At 46.9% G+C, this 16088-nt stretch overlaps 1 protein-coding gene across 23 annotated transcripts in view; it reads right to left on the bottom strand.

Annotated features, from left to right (window-relative positions):
- The window catches only part of RBFOX1 (RNA binding fox-1 homolog 1), a 1664339-nt gene that overhangs the window by 5426 nt on the left and 1642825 nt on the right, over nt 1–16088 (bottom strand). For all 23 annotated transcript variants that reach the window (XM_053276061.1, XM_053276046.1, XM_053276045.1 and 20 more), the window contains one exon: nt 3629–3704. In XM_053276061.1, the coding sequence (XP_053132036.1) occupies nt 3629–3704 (76 nt within the window). The remainder of the gene's footprint in view (nt 1–3628; nt 3705–16088) is intronic.

Genomic DNA, 16088 nt, shown 5'->3' with positions numbered 1-16088 from the left:
TGCCAGGGAGGAAACTTGGGATCTTCTGCATGCAAGCATACAGTTGCTCCAAAAGAGTAGGGCAGATCTGCTCAATTTAGCCCCCCCCCCCCCAGTGTTTTTGGATTACAACTCCTATAATCCCAAAATATAGTGGCCAATATCCAGGGATTATGGGAATTACGGCCAAATTCTGCAGGAGGGCTGAAGGTGGGCAGCCCTGGGGTGGGGAATGGGGAAGTACTTACCCCAGGCCCTGTGCAGATGTGTCCATGTCCATGTGGGCCTTGCCTGCCAGTCTCTCCTTCAGGGCCTGGGGAAGTGGCCACCAATGAGAAGAGGCCCGTCCTGAGGGGCAAAGGAGGAGGAAAGGCACAAGAGCTCCTGGAGCTCTCTTGAGATTTCAGGATGGGATCTTGGCCTGGCGTGGGTGCTGTAACCTCCTTTCTCCTTCCCCACAGGATATATATATACAGAGAGAGAGAGAGAGAGAGAGAGAGAGAGAGTACCCCACTCCTCTAGTACACTACTGCTCGGGGAGGCTCACAATGTTAACTGGCTATCCTGCCAGCGGGGATTAAAAAGCCAGCCAAGCTAAGGGCAGGGAGGACTCATGAAACTGATTGCCAGGAAATGTAGGACCAACTGCACATGATTACTCTATGGAATTCTCTGCCACAGGATGTGGTAATGGCCACCAGCCTGGAAGGTTTTAAAAGGGGCTTAGGCAAATACATGGAGGACAGTTCTATCAGTGGTCTATAGGCCACCTCCAGACTCCGAGGCAAGATGCCTCTAAATACCAGTTGCAGGAGATCACCAACAAGAGAGAGGGCATGCCCTCAGCTCTTGCCTGCAGGCTTCTCAGAGGCATCAGGTGGGCCACTGTGTGAAACAGGAGGTTGAACTAGATAGGCCTTGGGCCTAATCCAGCAGGGCCATACTTATGTTCTTATTATGACTCCTCTGCTGCTCTCTAGGAGCCCAGAGAGAGAAGGGAGATCATGAGGAGGAAATAGGTGGGGACAACCAGGTCATTTTTGCATCTGAGGAGGAAGCAAGGGGCAAAGATCAGAAAACCCATCTTTGGCCAATCCCAGGATGATTTTGTAACACCTGACTGCCCACTGCGACATGGTAAAATATTCCCCACAACTGTGGGAAAGCTTCTCCGCTTTCTTCGGGACACCTGCTCTATGTCTATGCTGCAAATGGAGAAATGTAAGCACCAGTTACTACACTAGAGTTACCAACTAGTCTGGCCTGAAGCCAACATTCTGAGGTGAGTGTGGAGGTTTCCCCTGGGACAGAGTTTCAATGAAATGAGCGAAATGCCTTGGAGGGGCATCCCATATGACTGCCTGAGACCCAGTCGGCTGGTGCTATGAATTCATCTAACTCACATTCTCTCTGCATGATGGTCCTATTGGAGCGAGAGGCTTGTTATTTATTCAACATATTTATATACCGCCCAAAACTTCCATCTCTGGGCAGTTAGTGGGAAAGGTTGATCAGGTCCCACCAAAGTTCCCCTAAAGCAACATCTAAAGCTTTCTTCTCAAGTGAAGCATTTGAGGAATTTGAAAGGAAGCAAAAAGATTTAAATAAGACTTGCTAGATATCTTGGTGGGCCTGCGTCTACCCTGTGCAAAATCATGGTCAAGTTGAGTTTGATGCCACATGATCAAAACGCGGCAAGAATCTAAGGCTAATTTTTGATGTGATGAAATAGCCACAAGGTCTCTGTCTGTCTGTCTCTCTCTCTCTCTCTCTCTCACACACACACACACTCACACACACAACCTTGCCTATAGTTGCCTCTTCACAAAGTAAGTGCTAATGTACTCCCAGTACAGTATACCCAGGTTAACCCTGAAACAACATTTCTTTCTGTTAGTGTTTCCACCATTCTGCACAAACCTGTCTGCAAAACCCGAGTTTGCAGTTTTGGCAATGCAGATCTGAATGCTTGTTGTTCACTACCTGCTTATCATCCTCAGCTGTTTGCATTATCTGCCCCATACAAAAACATAGATGTCTTTCCAACCAATATAAAACAGATATGCACTGTTTGTATATTATTGTTTTTGTTATTATTGTTGTTGCTATTCTAATGACTTGGTTCACAGAGTTATTCAAATCTAAGTTTAATGTGGGTTACCCACATGAGCATGGTTGTGTGAATCCATGCCAAGGTGGTTTATAGTCTGAGATGAATCTGATATTCCTGCCTTGGTATGGGTTCACATTGTCATGCTAATGTTGGTAACCCACATTAAATACCTAGACACAAACGGTCGGGTATCAATAATTGCCTTGATGAGCAAAAACTTGCATGCACATCATGTTGCTGCATTTTTTCCATCACAGATACAACAACGTTACCAAACAGGTACCCAATTGAAGCTACATATTTAAAATTATGCCTCACTTTGGAACCACAAAAATTAAGCCTATATTTGTGACATCCCTATAGCGACATGCTCCAGAACTTCAGAACACACTGTAGAAATGTGCATAAAATGAATTTTTCCATTTTTTTAGAGTTCAAATGGAATTCTGAAAATTTATTTCAAATCCAAATCAAATTTGAAACTGGTCCAAAAATTTGATTTGAATTGAATTTGAATCAATTCAGCCCTGTTTCGGCACCTTTTTAAAGCAATCAGTGTGCCTGAATGGTTTTTAAAAAGATGCCAAACATCTCTTGCATCAAATTTGAATCACATTTCAAAAATTCAGTTCAAATCCATTTGCACATCACTAGAAAACAGTGTGGTCTTGATACTGGGCAAAGAACCAGTAACAATTGACTAGGTCCTATTTAAATCAATGTGAGTTATTGATTGCAACTAAGTTCGTTTCCATTGCTTTCAGCTGGACTTGTTTGGGTCCAGTGTTGGTTAGATTGTATTCATTATCTTGATTATAAGATGAATGGAGTTCTGTATATGGCCATGGAGGAATATTTTATGATTTTTCATAATGCAAAAGGCCAGCAATGTCGGGCACAATATTCCTTTGATGGGCACATTTAAGTGCCAAATACACTATCATCCCTGTGGACAAGAAGTTCCAGATTCATTTTCTGCACCTAAGTGCAGGCAGACCGGGGCAGGGTTTGGCTGGTATCCTCTCACCCACCCCTCTCTTCTTCGTACAGCTCTAATTTTAAATATTAGCTATAATAAGGAGAAAAATAGCTGGAATTTGGGCTGACTGACAGGAAAGGCCTGCAAGTTTTGATTACAGCTCTTTATATGATAATCCCTGGTGTGACTTGAACCTTCAGGCTATGTAAATTCAAAGCAAAAAGGGGAGAAAAGAAAAGAAAGAATGTCGGCCACTGTGAAGGCATAACATTTGTGATGGATTTAATTATCAAAATGACTAATTATTCCATTAAGGTAAGTGCTCAGCTAGGTGATACTTGCAAAATTAAAAATATAATAACTTACATGCACTGCATTGCCAAGAAATTAAGACATTTATCAAGTTTACTGGGAAGGATTAATGTGGCATTTTAGCTGCCGTTAGCAGAAGAGACAAATTCAATTAAAGAAAAGTGAGGAGATGTCAACCATGCTAAGAACTGGGGAGAGGAGGCTGGGGAGCCGGGCAGGAGGGAGAGAAGGAAACTGGTACATACCATGGCACCAACGCCGTAGGTGGCTGCTGGAGCAAGTGTGTGGTGGTAGGGGTCTGCAGCATAAAGTCGTCCGTAACTAAAAAGAAAGCAGAACTGAAGATTAATAAAGAAGGAAGAAATCCAGAGGTTAAAAACGGAGACGAACTGCAAAATGAATGCAATCAAACATTCCACTCTATCCAATTACACTGGAAATGAACTGACTCAGCCCTTTATGGACGCAATATCATCTGGGAAAATGTGTTCAGTCTACAAATGGAAATGAAGAGGGGAACACAAATGTATAATTAGCTCAGCGAGATTAACACTAGGCAGCCAACATGCATTGCTGGGGAACTGCAGAATTCATAATCGATCTTCTCTCTCTCTCTCTCTCTCTCTCTCTCTCTCTCTCTCTCTCTCTCTCTCTCTCCCCTTAAGGGCAGTGGTTCTTGAATTGTATTCGGGAGACCACCACAGGTCCTGCTGCACTTTCAGCTGGTCCCCCAAGCAGATAGAGAAAATAGCGGAAGAAAATGTTGCGGAAAACAAAGGATTTCTAGAGTATTTTTTACAAAACAAGCGGAAGAAGTAACTTTTCAGTGTGCACTGTAAAACCTAAACTGATTGGCTTTTTGGTAACTCATGTAGATGCAATGATCCACATGTTGCACCGAGTTTCACAGTCATTCCCAACAAGGAAACCCTAGTAGCCTTGAGTGAGTAAGTGTGAAAATACTTAAGCTTGCACACCCGTCACTGGAAATGACGACAACAACAATGTAGGTTGTGCTCTCCATGTACTGATAGGTGTTGCATAAGGTCACCAGGACTTCCTTAGACACCCACAGCAGCCCAGACCAGTAAGAAACACCCACAGAATGTTGTGCGGACCAGTGAAAATGTCAATTAATGGATGGATAGTGCTTCCAGAGAGGAAAAAAACTGGACAAGACCTTCCAAGAATCCTCCCGTCCGAGGACTGGAAGGTAAGAAAACGAAGTGCTCCCAAGTCAACAAAACAGAACGGTGGTTCTTAATACAGGAATGTATAAGGACAGCAGTGCATTGTCATATCAAAAGTAGCAGCCCCATATAGAGTTTCCTTCTTTCCCTTGATAAGTGGGGCTCAGTGTACCCAGAGAAGCAAGGGGAACTCAACACAGGGTCACCAATTGGGTGGCAGCCCGGTGCTACTTATAATATGTCATTCTAAGCACAACAGATCCTAGAGGAAAGCTGTCCTTCCAGAGCACTCAACATAACTTTAAAAAGTTCTTAAATAATATATTTAATCTTCTTGGTACAACGCTGGCCTGTGGTAAGAAGAGAGAGGGAGATCGTCTGTGGGGAGAGTGGGCTAAGCCCGCTCTCCCCACAGACCCGGAAGAATCTCTTCTCACGGATCGTGAGAAGAGCTTTGCAATCACAAGACCCAGACTCTGTTACCTCAGTGGATACCAAGCAATTGGAGTCCAACTCTGACCAAAGGTGAACAACTTTATCAGAGAAAAACCTGGAAAACATGTCACAGCAGCCAGATGGAAGATCACCGGAATCATCCCTTCCCAGCAAAAAGCAGGTGATTTGGAAAAGGGCCACTGGATGGGAATCAGGTGATGCAATAAGCATGAATGAGCAGATTTCACCGCCCTTAGCGCCAATGTATACTCCCAAACATGGGCAAGGAACCGTGCTTGGTCGGCTTCCATCTTAGTATTCCTCCAGCGGCGCTCTGAGCATCTTTTGGCTCATTTCATCCCTCAAAGTTCCTCAGAGAACCAAGGAAGTCAAGATCCATGAGCCCTAAAGAGGCCGCTTAGGAGCAATCTCGTCAAGCCCCCTCGTATCCCTGATGTTCCAGGCCTCAATGAGCAGCACTGACGAGCTGCCTACCAGATTGCTGGGAAACTCCCCAAGCACCCTCTGAAAACCATCAGGATCCATAAGGCACCTGGGGTGGACCATCTGAATAGGTCCATTGCCCCTGCAAAGGGAAGGGACAGCAGTGATCTGCAAGTTGCGATAAGCCCATGGCTGCCATGGAGGCCATGAAATCCCAGGCCATCATCAAAACATCGCCCAGGGCCAACAGGTTGAAATCCCCCAGAATAAAAAACCTGGGGTTCGCAGCCAGCAGGCCTGCAGCAAGGTCGATAAACTCAGAAAAAGCTGAGGCCAGGCAGTGGGGCGGCCGGTACACAAGCAACAGCCCAAGCTGATTGTGAAGATCCAGTGTCACAAAAAGGCACTCACAACCTGCTGCCTGCAGGGCAGGACCCCTAATCGATGTGAGATTTCCCCTATAAATCACTGCCACTCTGCCTCCCCAACCAAGGCCCCGGGGCTGATGGAACACACGGAAACCTGGTGGACAGATCTCAGATAAGGCAACATCGTCGTTATGGCCTAGCTAGGTTTCCGTAATACAAATCAGGTCGGCCCGCTCCTCCATAACATCTGACGAAGCCTCTCACGAGATCATTGTTGAAAAGATGGTGAAATGCAGGTTGGATGAGGTGACTGTCGAGATCAGCAACTGGTTGAACAATTTTACCCATTCAGTGCTCATTCATTATTCCATGTCAACCTGGGGGGAGGTATTGAGCGGCATGCCCAAGACTCTACCTCGGGCCCTCTTCAACATTTATAGTAATGATTTGGGTGAGGGTGTAGAGCAGATACTTCTTAGATTTGCAACAGATGTGAACCTGGGGAAATGGTTCAAGGGAAGGCAACAAAAATACTGAGCAGTCTCGAAGCCAAGTCGTATGAGGGACAGTTGAGAGAGATGTGTATGTTTAGCCTGGAGAAGAGAAGATGAAGGCAACAGCTGTCTTCAAATCTTGGAAGGGCTGTTACACAGAGGGAAGAATGGGTGCTCTCTGCTGCTCCGGAGGGCAGTTCTAGAGGGCAGGAGGAATTCTCACGATCACCAGGGTGAGTGGGCAGGGAAGGCAGGGTTGAGCCTCCCTTCCCCACAGATGAGCAAGGTGAAGGTGGTGGGAGCACGCTCCATGCTCCCACACAGGAAGCCCTGCTCTGTGAAGCTCCATGAAGCACAGATGGAGCAAGGCAGAGGGATCAAGGGCCAGAACCTTTTGTTCTGGCCTCCCGGCCTCCCACAATGCAATGCCTGGCACATGCGTTGCATTGGGGGAATCTGATGAACCGAGCCCAAGAAGGCACACGAAACCTGGCAGCCGGGTTAAGGACGTGAGTGCACCCTTAACATTGGTTAACAGCCTGGTTATTTAGGAGGGTTAGGCGGATGGGAAGCGGAGGGATTCATGAGGATCCTGCCACTTCTCAGGACCAGCTTATCCCAGGCTGGGCTGAGAACAGCCTCTATGAATCTACGACCTGACTTCAAATCACCTTTCCTATCATGAAGTTCATTGGATTACCTGGGGTCACTCACAGAGGCTGTCCTCACGACCACAGATCCCTGGGTCGGACAGGTTTAACACAGGGCTCAGTGGTCATCTGGAGAGGCGGGAGGCCTCCTGACTCAGAAGCTCTGGACCTGGGTAGGCCAGATCTGCTACCCAGGTTAAACATTCGGTAGTAGGAAAACATTTCTGAGGTCAGAGAGGAGAGCTGGTCTCAGAAAGGAGAGCTGGTCTTGTGGTAGCAAGCATGATTTGTCCGCTTAGCTAAGCAGGGTCCACCCTGGTTTGTGATTGAATGGGAGACTACATGTAAGCACTGTAAGATATTCCCCTTATTAGGGGATGGAGCTGCTCTGGGAAGAGCAGAAGGTTCCAAGTTCCCTCCCTGGCAGCATATCCAAGATAGGGCTGAGAGGGATTCCTGCCTGCAACCTTGGAGAAGCTGCTGCCAGTCTGTGAAGATGATGCTGAGCTAGATAGACCAATGGTCTGACGTAACAAGGCTGAAGTGGGCCCAGAGACAAAATTTTTAAATGGGCCCCTCGCTGATACAAACACACACACTTCACAATATATAGTCATGTGACTTGCCTCTGGGGGGCCCCTCAAGGCGTGGGGGCCCCCAGGCGGCCGCCTCCCCTTGCCTAATAGTAGTTACGCCCCTGGGTCTAACTCAGTATATGGCAGCTTCTGATGTCTGTCTCTCTACTGCTCCCGCAATGCATTTTGGTATATGTGGAGGACCCACCATGGGGTCCGAGTGTGCCTTTCCTCCAGCTCACTCCCATATGATCATGAGAAGGAGTCAATAATTTTTCAGCCTAGGCTACCTCACAGGGTTACTGTGAGGATGAAATCGTGGGCAGGACCTTGCGTATCACCCTTAGCTCTTGGAGGAGAGGTGTGATGAAATATGTAATTAAGAAGACTGTTTGGTCTAGGACCTTAAATAAAACTTGACTTGACTTGTAATTAAGAAGACAAGCCTACAGGTGTTGGTTCAGCTGGACCAGGTGTTGGTTCAGCTGGGTGTATCAAATACTGGTGGATAGAGGATGCACGATGAGAGGAAAGGGGAGAATCACTGTGGGCTACACAAGAATGACTAGTAGCACTGGAAGTCACGAATATGAATACGTCAAATATTTATATACTGCTTTTCAACAAAAGTTCCCAAAGCTTTACATAGATGTAAGTAAGTAAGTAAACAAAATAGCTACCCTGTCTCCAAAGGGCTCACCATCTAAAAAAGAAACCTAAGACAGACACCAGCAACAGTCACTGGAGGGATGTTGTGCTGTGGATGGATAAGGCCAGTTGCTCTCCCTCTGCTAAATAAAGAGATTCACCAATTTTCAAAGGTGCATCTTTGTTCAGTTAGCAGTTCAGAAGCAGGCATGAGTTGTGAGTCCCCTGTATAATAGGCTGCCAAGGTAATGTGCTTACAAGTACGATATACACTGAATTTACGTTTCACTCTCTTCCATGATTGGTTTATGAAAAAAAGCACCTCTAATCTTGACAACTTTTGTTACAGAATCAACAGTTCTAAGAGATGACTATTTTTTAGGCAAGGCTATTGCCTGATTCCAGCAATGACACAGGACGATCTGGAAAAGTCAAGATACTCTACAGTGTTCAGTAAGTCAGATTATCACAAGCAACATCTCCTCAACCTAGGAGGGGTGATCTATGCAGCTTCCATGCGAGGGGCTTCCTTTATCTAGTTGTGAATGGCCTTACATTGTAAACTGCCTTGAACATTCACTTTTCAAAGGTGGGAGAGACATATAGTAAATCAAGAGAAATTTATTGAATAAATAACAGGAGAGAAAACCAGAGGGACAGTTGGGGTGGGGATACCCTTCTGCTTTGCAATGTGCATCCGGATGTGTGAGTGCATCCAGATGTGTATGTCCAGATGTGCATGACTCATACAAGCTCTGTATGAAGATGTGTACTTCCATTCATGATAGCTGAGATTCTGCTCTTCCCCAGAACCCAATATCATGGTGATTTCGCAGACAGTGACAGTCTATGGGGCATTTTGGTACTTTTTCTTAAGATGGGGGCAATTTAGGGAGATGAAGGGAAGTGTAACATATCATTACTGCTTCTAGTGTCTGGTGGACATTTCCTTCCTCCCCCCCATCCCAATGTCCTGAATCTACATTATTCTATAAATTAGCATAATTCCAAGGGGCATTCTTGGGGAAACATGGTGGCCACCACTCAGAATGTCTTGGGAAGGATACCAATGGGTTTTGCCCCCAGCCCCCACCAATGCCCCACCCTCCGAAAATGCAAAAGATGCATGGCTGTTGTGAATCTGTTAGCTCGGATAACCCAACAGGATTCTACAACCCCCTTCAGCACTACCCCGAGAGTAAACAGAAAGCAGCAGCGAAACCAAATGAAGGAAAATAAAAGGCTCACAAAACAATTAGTCAATGGATTAAGTCCCCTGAACTGAAACTAGGTACCCCCCTCTAACACCGAGTAATAAGTGGAAGGAAAAGACAAAACAAGGAATGAAACAAGTGAAAAACACAGAACAAGGAATTAAGGAAACAATGCAGGAAAGTACAGACAAGGCAAACTGGGACACAGAAATGGTCAAAATTCAAGAGCACACTATCTGCAGCCAACGAAAGTGCAAACAGCATCAGAGCAAAGAGAGACTGTTGAATATATATGGCTCAAGAGAACCAGCAGCCAATCAGGCTTCCCTGAGTCAGCACTTTGGCTTTCTTTCTTGGGATCTCCTACACCTGCGTGACTCCCACTGAGCCTGCCTCTTGAGACGTCGTCTCAAGACAGGTGAAATCCCAGGCTCTTCCCCATCAGAGATCATGTCTGGCAGCTGTTGCAAATCCTCAGCTCCAGAGTCTGGTTTCTCTGCCAAATCCTGTGGCTGTGCCTCTAAGTCCTCCTGCTGGTAAGTCCTCCTGCTCTGAGTCTTCTGAGTTAGAAGTCTGAGCCATGACAGTGGCACATTTACTCTGACTTTCATGCCCAGCCCTCCCCCAAACTGAACAATGAATGAATGGCTTACTTTGGTCTATGACCAGCAATCACCTCCCTAAAACTGGTTGAAAGTTCTCATCACACTTCTAATTTCTATACCCACAGTAAGGCAAATGTGTGAACGTGCACTCCCCTCGCCGCACAGACTTCTCAGTTTGCATTATTTATGTAATTTGTTTTCTTCATCCAATGAGCCCTTTCTCACTATCAGTGAGAAAGGTCAATAGGGTTTGCGGGGAGGAAGCTGTGAGTAGCTTACCTCCCTGCAGATGTGCAGTTCCGCTCCTTGGGTGGGCAGATCGCCCGCCCAAACAAACGCCGGCTGTTGCTGGTAGCTTGTAGGGTCGGGGTGCAGGGATGCATCTCTCCGTATCGCCCTGTATTGCCTCACGTTGCCCCGCTCTCGGAGCTCTAATAATGCACCCCTCATGTACACAGTGCATTATGGGGATCCCGTTCCCCTCCCCAAGAGCACTACAGACTGATAGCTGCAACTGCTTAAAGCCGCAGCTTCCAGATTAAAAAAAAAATGAGGTTAACAGAGTGCTTTCTCCCTTAACCTCATTTTAGAGGGAAGCTCCATAGGTGGTGCACTGGGATCGGGCCTGATCCCGGCTTCCTTAGCCCGGTTTTTCATGCTTGTGTGAATAGCCTCAATGTGTGAGAACGTTGGGACTATAGATTGTTAAGAGCTTCAGGCAACATATCTCTGGTTCAGATCTCACATCTGGTTCAAATCTCACATCTCTACATAACCCCCCACCCATCAAGTTCTCTCTACCTTTGTTCCCACGACCCAAACAAAGGGGAAATAATACTGACCTGCTGTACAGTGTTGCCGTAAGGATTACAGAGCTAATAATGCATGTGAATCATTTGCAACATTCAGAAAGCGATGTATATATATAAAGCAAAGAATTGTATTATTTGTTTAAGGTGGGTAACCATGAAGCCCGGTCAATCCTTATGTGTTGGGACAAGCTGCAAATTAAGACTGTCACTCCGTTAAATAAATAAACTGTAGTCAATCAATTGTCAGAGTGCTAGGTAATTAATTAATTGATGAAATGTGCATACATTGGCTTGGAATACTCCTTTTAATCAAAAGATCTTACTGGTAATTTTAGGAGCTCTTCTCACAATCAGTGAAAAGAGATCCGGAGCGGTATGTGGGGAGTGGGTTATATTCACCCTCCCCGCAGATGGGCAGCGGTCCCTCCTTGGGCATATGGATAGCCCGCCAAGACGAGCATTGACTCTTGCCAGTAGCACTGGGAGTTGGGGTGCAGGGATACGCCAGGGTGTATCACTCCACTCTCCAGAGCTCCAATAATGTACTACACAAGTGTGCGGTGCATTATTGGGATCCCCCCTCCCCCCCATGTGTGCTAGCCAAACCACAATTGTGGTTTCTATGTTCATAACAGATCAAAGATCTGTTAGAATATTACATGTGGTAGGTGGGTTGCTTTTCTCATTTCTGTTGGTTCTTTTACCCACTACAAATTCCTTGTTGTTTTGTTCCCCAGTGGGACATGTGCTTCAAATTAAACCCACATCAGGGGTTCTCAAACTTGGCATCGGACTACAACACCCATCATCCCCAGCCCCAATGGCCACATGCCCTTGGGAGCTGTAGTCTAACCCTAAGTTTGAGATCCTCGACATAAAATATAATTTGAAGCCCACGTCTTTGGTTGAGAACCTCTGCTTTTTATCAACTCCGAGAACACCCTAGTAATTTACAACCCCCCCCCCCCAGCTCATGAAATGTTACTTGCCACTCTTGTGGAACCACTTTTGGCTTCCCTCAGCATTAATCAGAGGTTTCACCTGAAGAGGAAGCTCTGCTGTTCCCTCCCAATTTTGCTTCAGGCAAAATGTTGATGGCAATTCTGTTCCTCCACCAAAATGAGCAGGCCAAGCCATGCGGGCAGAATTGCTCTCTGACATCCCGTGCCTGCAAGGAACTGCTAGGTTGATTAGCTGGTGCTTTTAAAGAAGCCATTTTCATCTTTCCAGAACCTTGGCAGGTCAAATTCTTCACGAAGAAACAAAGGCATTAGCATATGGAGGAAGACATTTCCAAAGAACCAACACATAGAGATTATGCATAGAATATGCATCAATTCCGCCCCCCTCCCCATGATGAATAGACTTTTTCTTTCTCCTCAGGGTGACCTCTACCTTCAGAATATTATGGCTTTATTATGATTAATAAATTTCATTTCCACAGAGGAAAAGGAACAGTGTCAGCTTAAACTGAAAGCAAGCTGGAGCCCTTCTTTTTAAATGCTAATTCTAAAACACGCCCTTACATGACATGAAAATTGAGAAGCTCATAAGGTTGGCCCTGTGGATGATGATACCACCCTCGAACAGAATGCCTGGGAAGCCACATTGTTAGCCTGGGAATCAGGAAATTAGGATGGCCGCTGAATGTGGCCACAGTTGCATGGTTGCCTGGCTACTGGGTTTCTTCTGCCATCATTTCGAATTAATAATAATAATACACACAGCTCCCAAACCCAGGTAGAACACCATTTTTGATTGTGTGAATGACCTCAGAGTAGACTCCAGTAACGACCACTGGAAGTATGTTGTGCTAGGTTTGGGGAGGGTCCGTTGCTCTCCCCCTGCTAAGTACAAGAGAATCACCACTTTGAAAAGTGCCGCTTTGCTCAGTTAACAGGGATTATTCGTTTAACAATCTGCATCCCTACCAGTTGCATACACATGAAAGGCAGGCATTGTGCTTGAATTTAACTCCCTTGAGGGGTTGAGCCATCTGACTACACGCCACTTGCTGGATTTTTAATGCTTGCCATTCTCCTTGAACTCTTAGCTGGGGGAACCTTTGGCAATCATATTGGAGCGAAATCTTGGCCCTACTTTGTATCTCAGACAGCCCATATCTTTTACCATTGCATCTTTTACCACTAGATGCAGATTTTCCAGTCATGTAGAACCAGCCTATGTCGCTTGTGTTCCACCAAGCTGAATAGCGCACCAAACGTAAATTCTGTAAACTGCCTAGGGAAATTTTTTATTAGGCAGTATACAAATGGAATACATGTATTATGTCCTGAGAGATGCCCATTTTTGCAGCTCTAGGAAACTAGAACTCATAGAAACTGGAAAGCTCTCTCATAACCCCAGGACTAGGGGTCATCCCATAAAACCGCTTGCCAGGAAATTTAGGATCAACAAAAGGAAGCACTTTTTAACATAAAATAAAGTTGTGCCATCGAGCCGGTGTCAACTCCTGGCTACTGCAGAGCCGTGTGGTTTTCTTTGGTAGAATACAGAAGGGGTTTACCATTGTCATCTCCCACACAGTATGAGATGATGCCTTTCAGGATCTTCCTATATTGCTGCTGCCTGATACACATGTTTCTTATAGTGTGAAAAACATACCAGTGGGGATTCGAACCGGCAACCTTTTGCTTGCTATGCAAGTTATTTCCTCACTTCATTAATCTATGGAATTCTCTGCCACAGGATGTGGTGACAGCCACCAGCCTGGATGACTTTAAGAGGGTCTTACACCAATTCATGGAGGACAGGTCTGCCAAATGGCTACTAGTCTGAGGGCTACCACCTCCAACCTCAGAGGCAAGACGCCTCTGAATACCAGTTGCAGCGGAGCAACAGCAGAGAGAGGGCGTGCCTTCATTTCTTGCCTGTGGGCTTCCCAGAGGCATCTGGTGGGCCACTGCGTGGAACAGGATGCTGGACTAGATAGGCCTTGGGGCTGATCCAGAAGGGCCGTTCTTTATGTTCTTAACTGGTAAAAAACATGTGGTTCCTTGTGCATTGGGTGGGCCATAGAGGTTCTCAGATTCCATGATGCGCAGCATTGCTGTAGACACCACCCTCCCCCACAATTCACTCTCCTTTTTCTGATTCAGGACTTTTAGCTAGCTGTATAAATGGGCAACGGGCTCATCCGAGGACTGCTGGTCCACTCTCCCTCTCTCCTGTGTGTGCACAGAGCGAGCCTACACCCCGGCCTGAGTGTGGCACAAATAGAGATAATGCCTTTCCTTGCACGGCTTTGTTATCAACAGCGGTTTGAAGTAGCAAACCCCTCCATTTACAAATTGCAGAGCCGCCGCGCGCCTTAATCTTGTCAAGTTGTCACGTTCGGCTAGTCATGCGAACTGACCCAGAACTACGAGCGTGAGGAAGGCAAGCTGTCAAAGAGATAATGACAAAGATGCCAGAAAAGGTCTGCCAGTGCTTCTCGCTGGGCGAGAGGAAAGGATTAATCAATCTTCAACTATGCAAGGAGAGAGGATAATCCAAGAGTTTACTGGCTTTTCATCTGCTGCCCCCCCCCCCGCCACCCATTGCTCCTCTTACCTTAACAGCTAACCTGTAGCCGGTTTTTTATAAGAGCAAGTCAAGTCCCATGTAAGCCATCTGCTATGATTTACGGCCACAATAAAAGGCTCTTCAAAGCGCAACCATAAGGGATCGCTGAATTTATCGAGGAAATTTAATTGTGTGCCTTTAGTGCGGTCTATGCTGGGCCATTCAACCCTGGAACTTCAATATCTTGGCTGTTTTTCACATGGAAAACGGGGGCAACATTAAATATGGTAGTACTGTATTTACCTGTATAGAGGACAACCGTGAATTTAAAAGGACCCCTTTTCAAAAGAGAGGTTAAACACAGGTGACGCCTGTATTTATTTCATAGGAACAGCACTCTGAATTTAAGATGTCCCCACCATTTGTAACATCAAAGAACTTGGGGGGAAACCTAGTCTTGGATTCAAGTAAATGCAGTAGTCAGAAAAAGGCCCTTCTAGGTATCCAAGATGAGGTCATTCACAATGTGTAGAGCCGGATGGGGTTCAGCCCGCTCTCCCTGCACACGAGCACTCCGCCCTCCCTGGGCGGCCGGATTGGCCACCCACATGATAACGGGCTCCATCACAGAGCTGGTTGGGGTGGTGGGATCAGGGGCCACACAGCCCCCGGAAGTCCCAGAATGCTCCTTGTGAGTGCGCGGGGCATTTTGGGGAGACACCTATCCTGGAAGGGCTGTGGGAGCCTCCTGCTCGGGGGTCTCCATGTGAGTTGCCACGCTGTGGAGCCGCACCGTGTTGACTCACAATCAGGGCAACGGGGTCAGCAGAGTGCTCACTCTGCTGACCTCATTTAACTGGGGGAGGGGTATTTAGAGCGGTGCCGTGAGCCGTGCGGCTCCCGTATTGAGCCACGTATTTCGTGCCAGGAGCCGCTGGGCTCCTCCTGTTGCAGCACACGGCTGCTGGCAAGCGGGCTGGGCTCCCTTAACCCACTTTCCGGCAGTCATGAGAATAGCCTCACTGTGCTCTGCCCGGGTTTGGGAGCTGTGTGTGCTCCCAATCTTCGGTTGTGCGGAGACAAGGAAGCTATTCTCAGAAGCGTGCGGAACTGAGTGATGCGAGCTGAGCCCGGTTTTGCACGCTCGGAAGAACCACCCGGCTCCAGAGCGAGCCTGGGGGCTCCACGATGGCAAGCCCGCCAAAGTAGCTCCACTAATCTCGTTTTTAAAAAATTTTTGGATCAGCTCCAGCTGCTTGCAGCACACTCGGGGCACACTCGGGGGGTGAGGGAAAGGGGCTCCAAGTAATGCATGGTGCACTCACACAGTGCCTTATTGGGGCTCTGGGGGGCAGGGTGCCCCATGTTGGCACTTCCCTGCACCCAACTCCCAGGCCTGCCAAGTGAGCTGTGGGCAGCCCACAAGAGATCCACCACTCATCTGGGTGGGCGATCTGCCGGCCCGCCTGAGGAAGGGTAAGCGATTGCCTGCAGGGATTGTGGATCAAACCCGCTCTCCCTGCAGACCTCCTTTCGGCACTTCACACTGCTTGTGTGAAGCGCCTCAAGGTAAGAGGAGAACCTGGGTACCTTTCCCTGCTACCTTGCTTCCACACTATCACTTCTAACCAGGTTTTCCTCCTCCCTTGTTTCCACACTACTGAAAATTGGGAGCACACACAGATCCCAAACCTGGGTAGGTAGTTTTTGATTCTGTGAATGACTTCAATATCTTTTGTCTTTCC

The sequence above is a fragment of the Hemicordylus capensis genome, chromosome 13 (genome assembly GCF_027244095.1).
Source record: "Hemicordylus capensis ecotype Gifberg chromosome 13, rHemCap1.1.pri, whole genome shotgun sequence".
Taxonomy (NCBI): domain Eukaryota; kingdom Metazoa; phylum Chordata; class Lepidosauria; order Squamata; family Cordylidae; genus Hemicordylus; species Hemicordylus capensis.
Note: the sequence above shows the minus strand (reverse complement) of the source record. Positions and strands in the feature narration are given on the sequence as shown.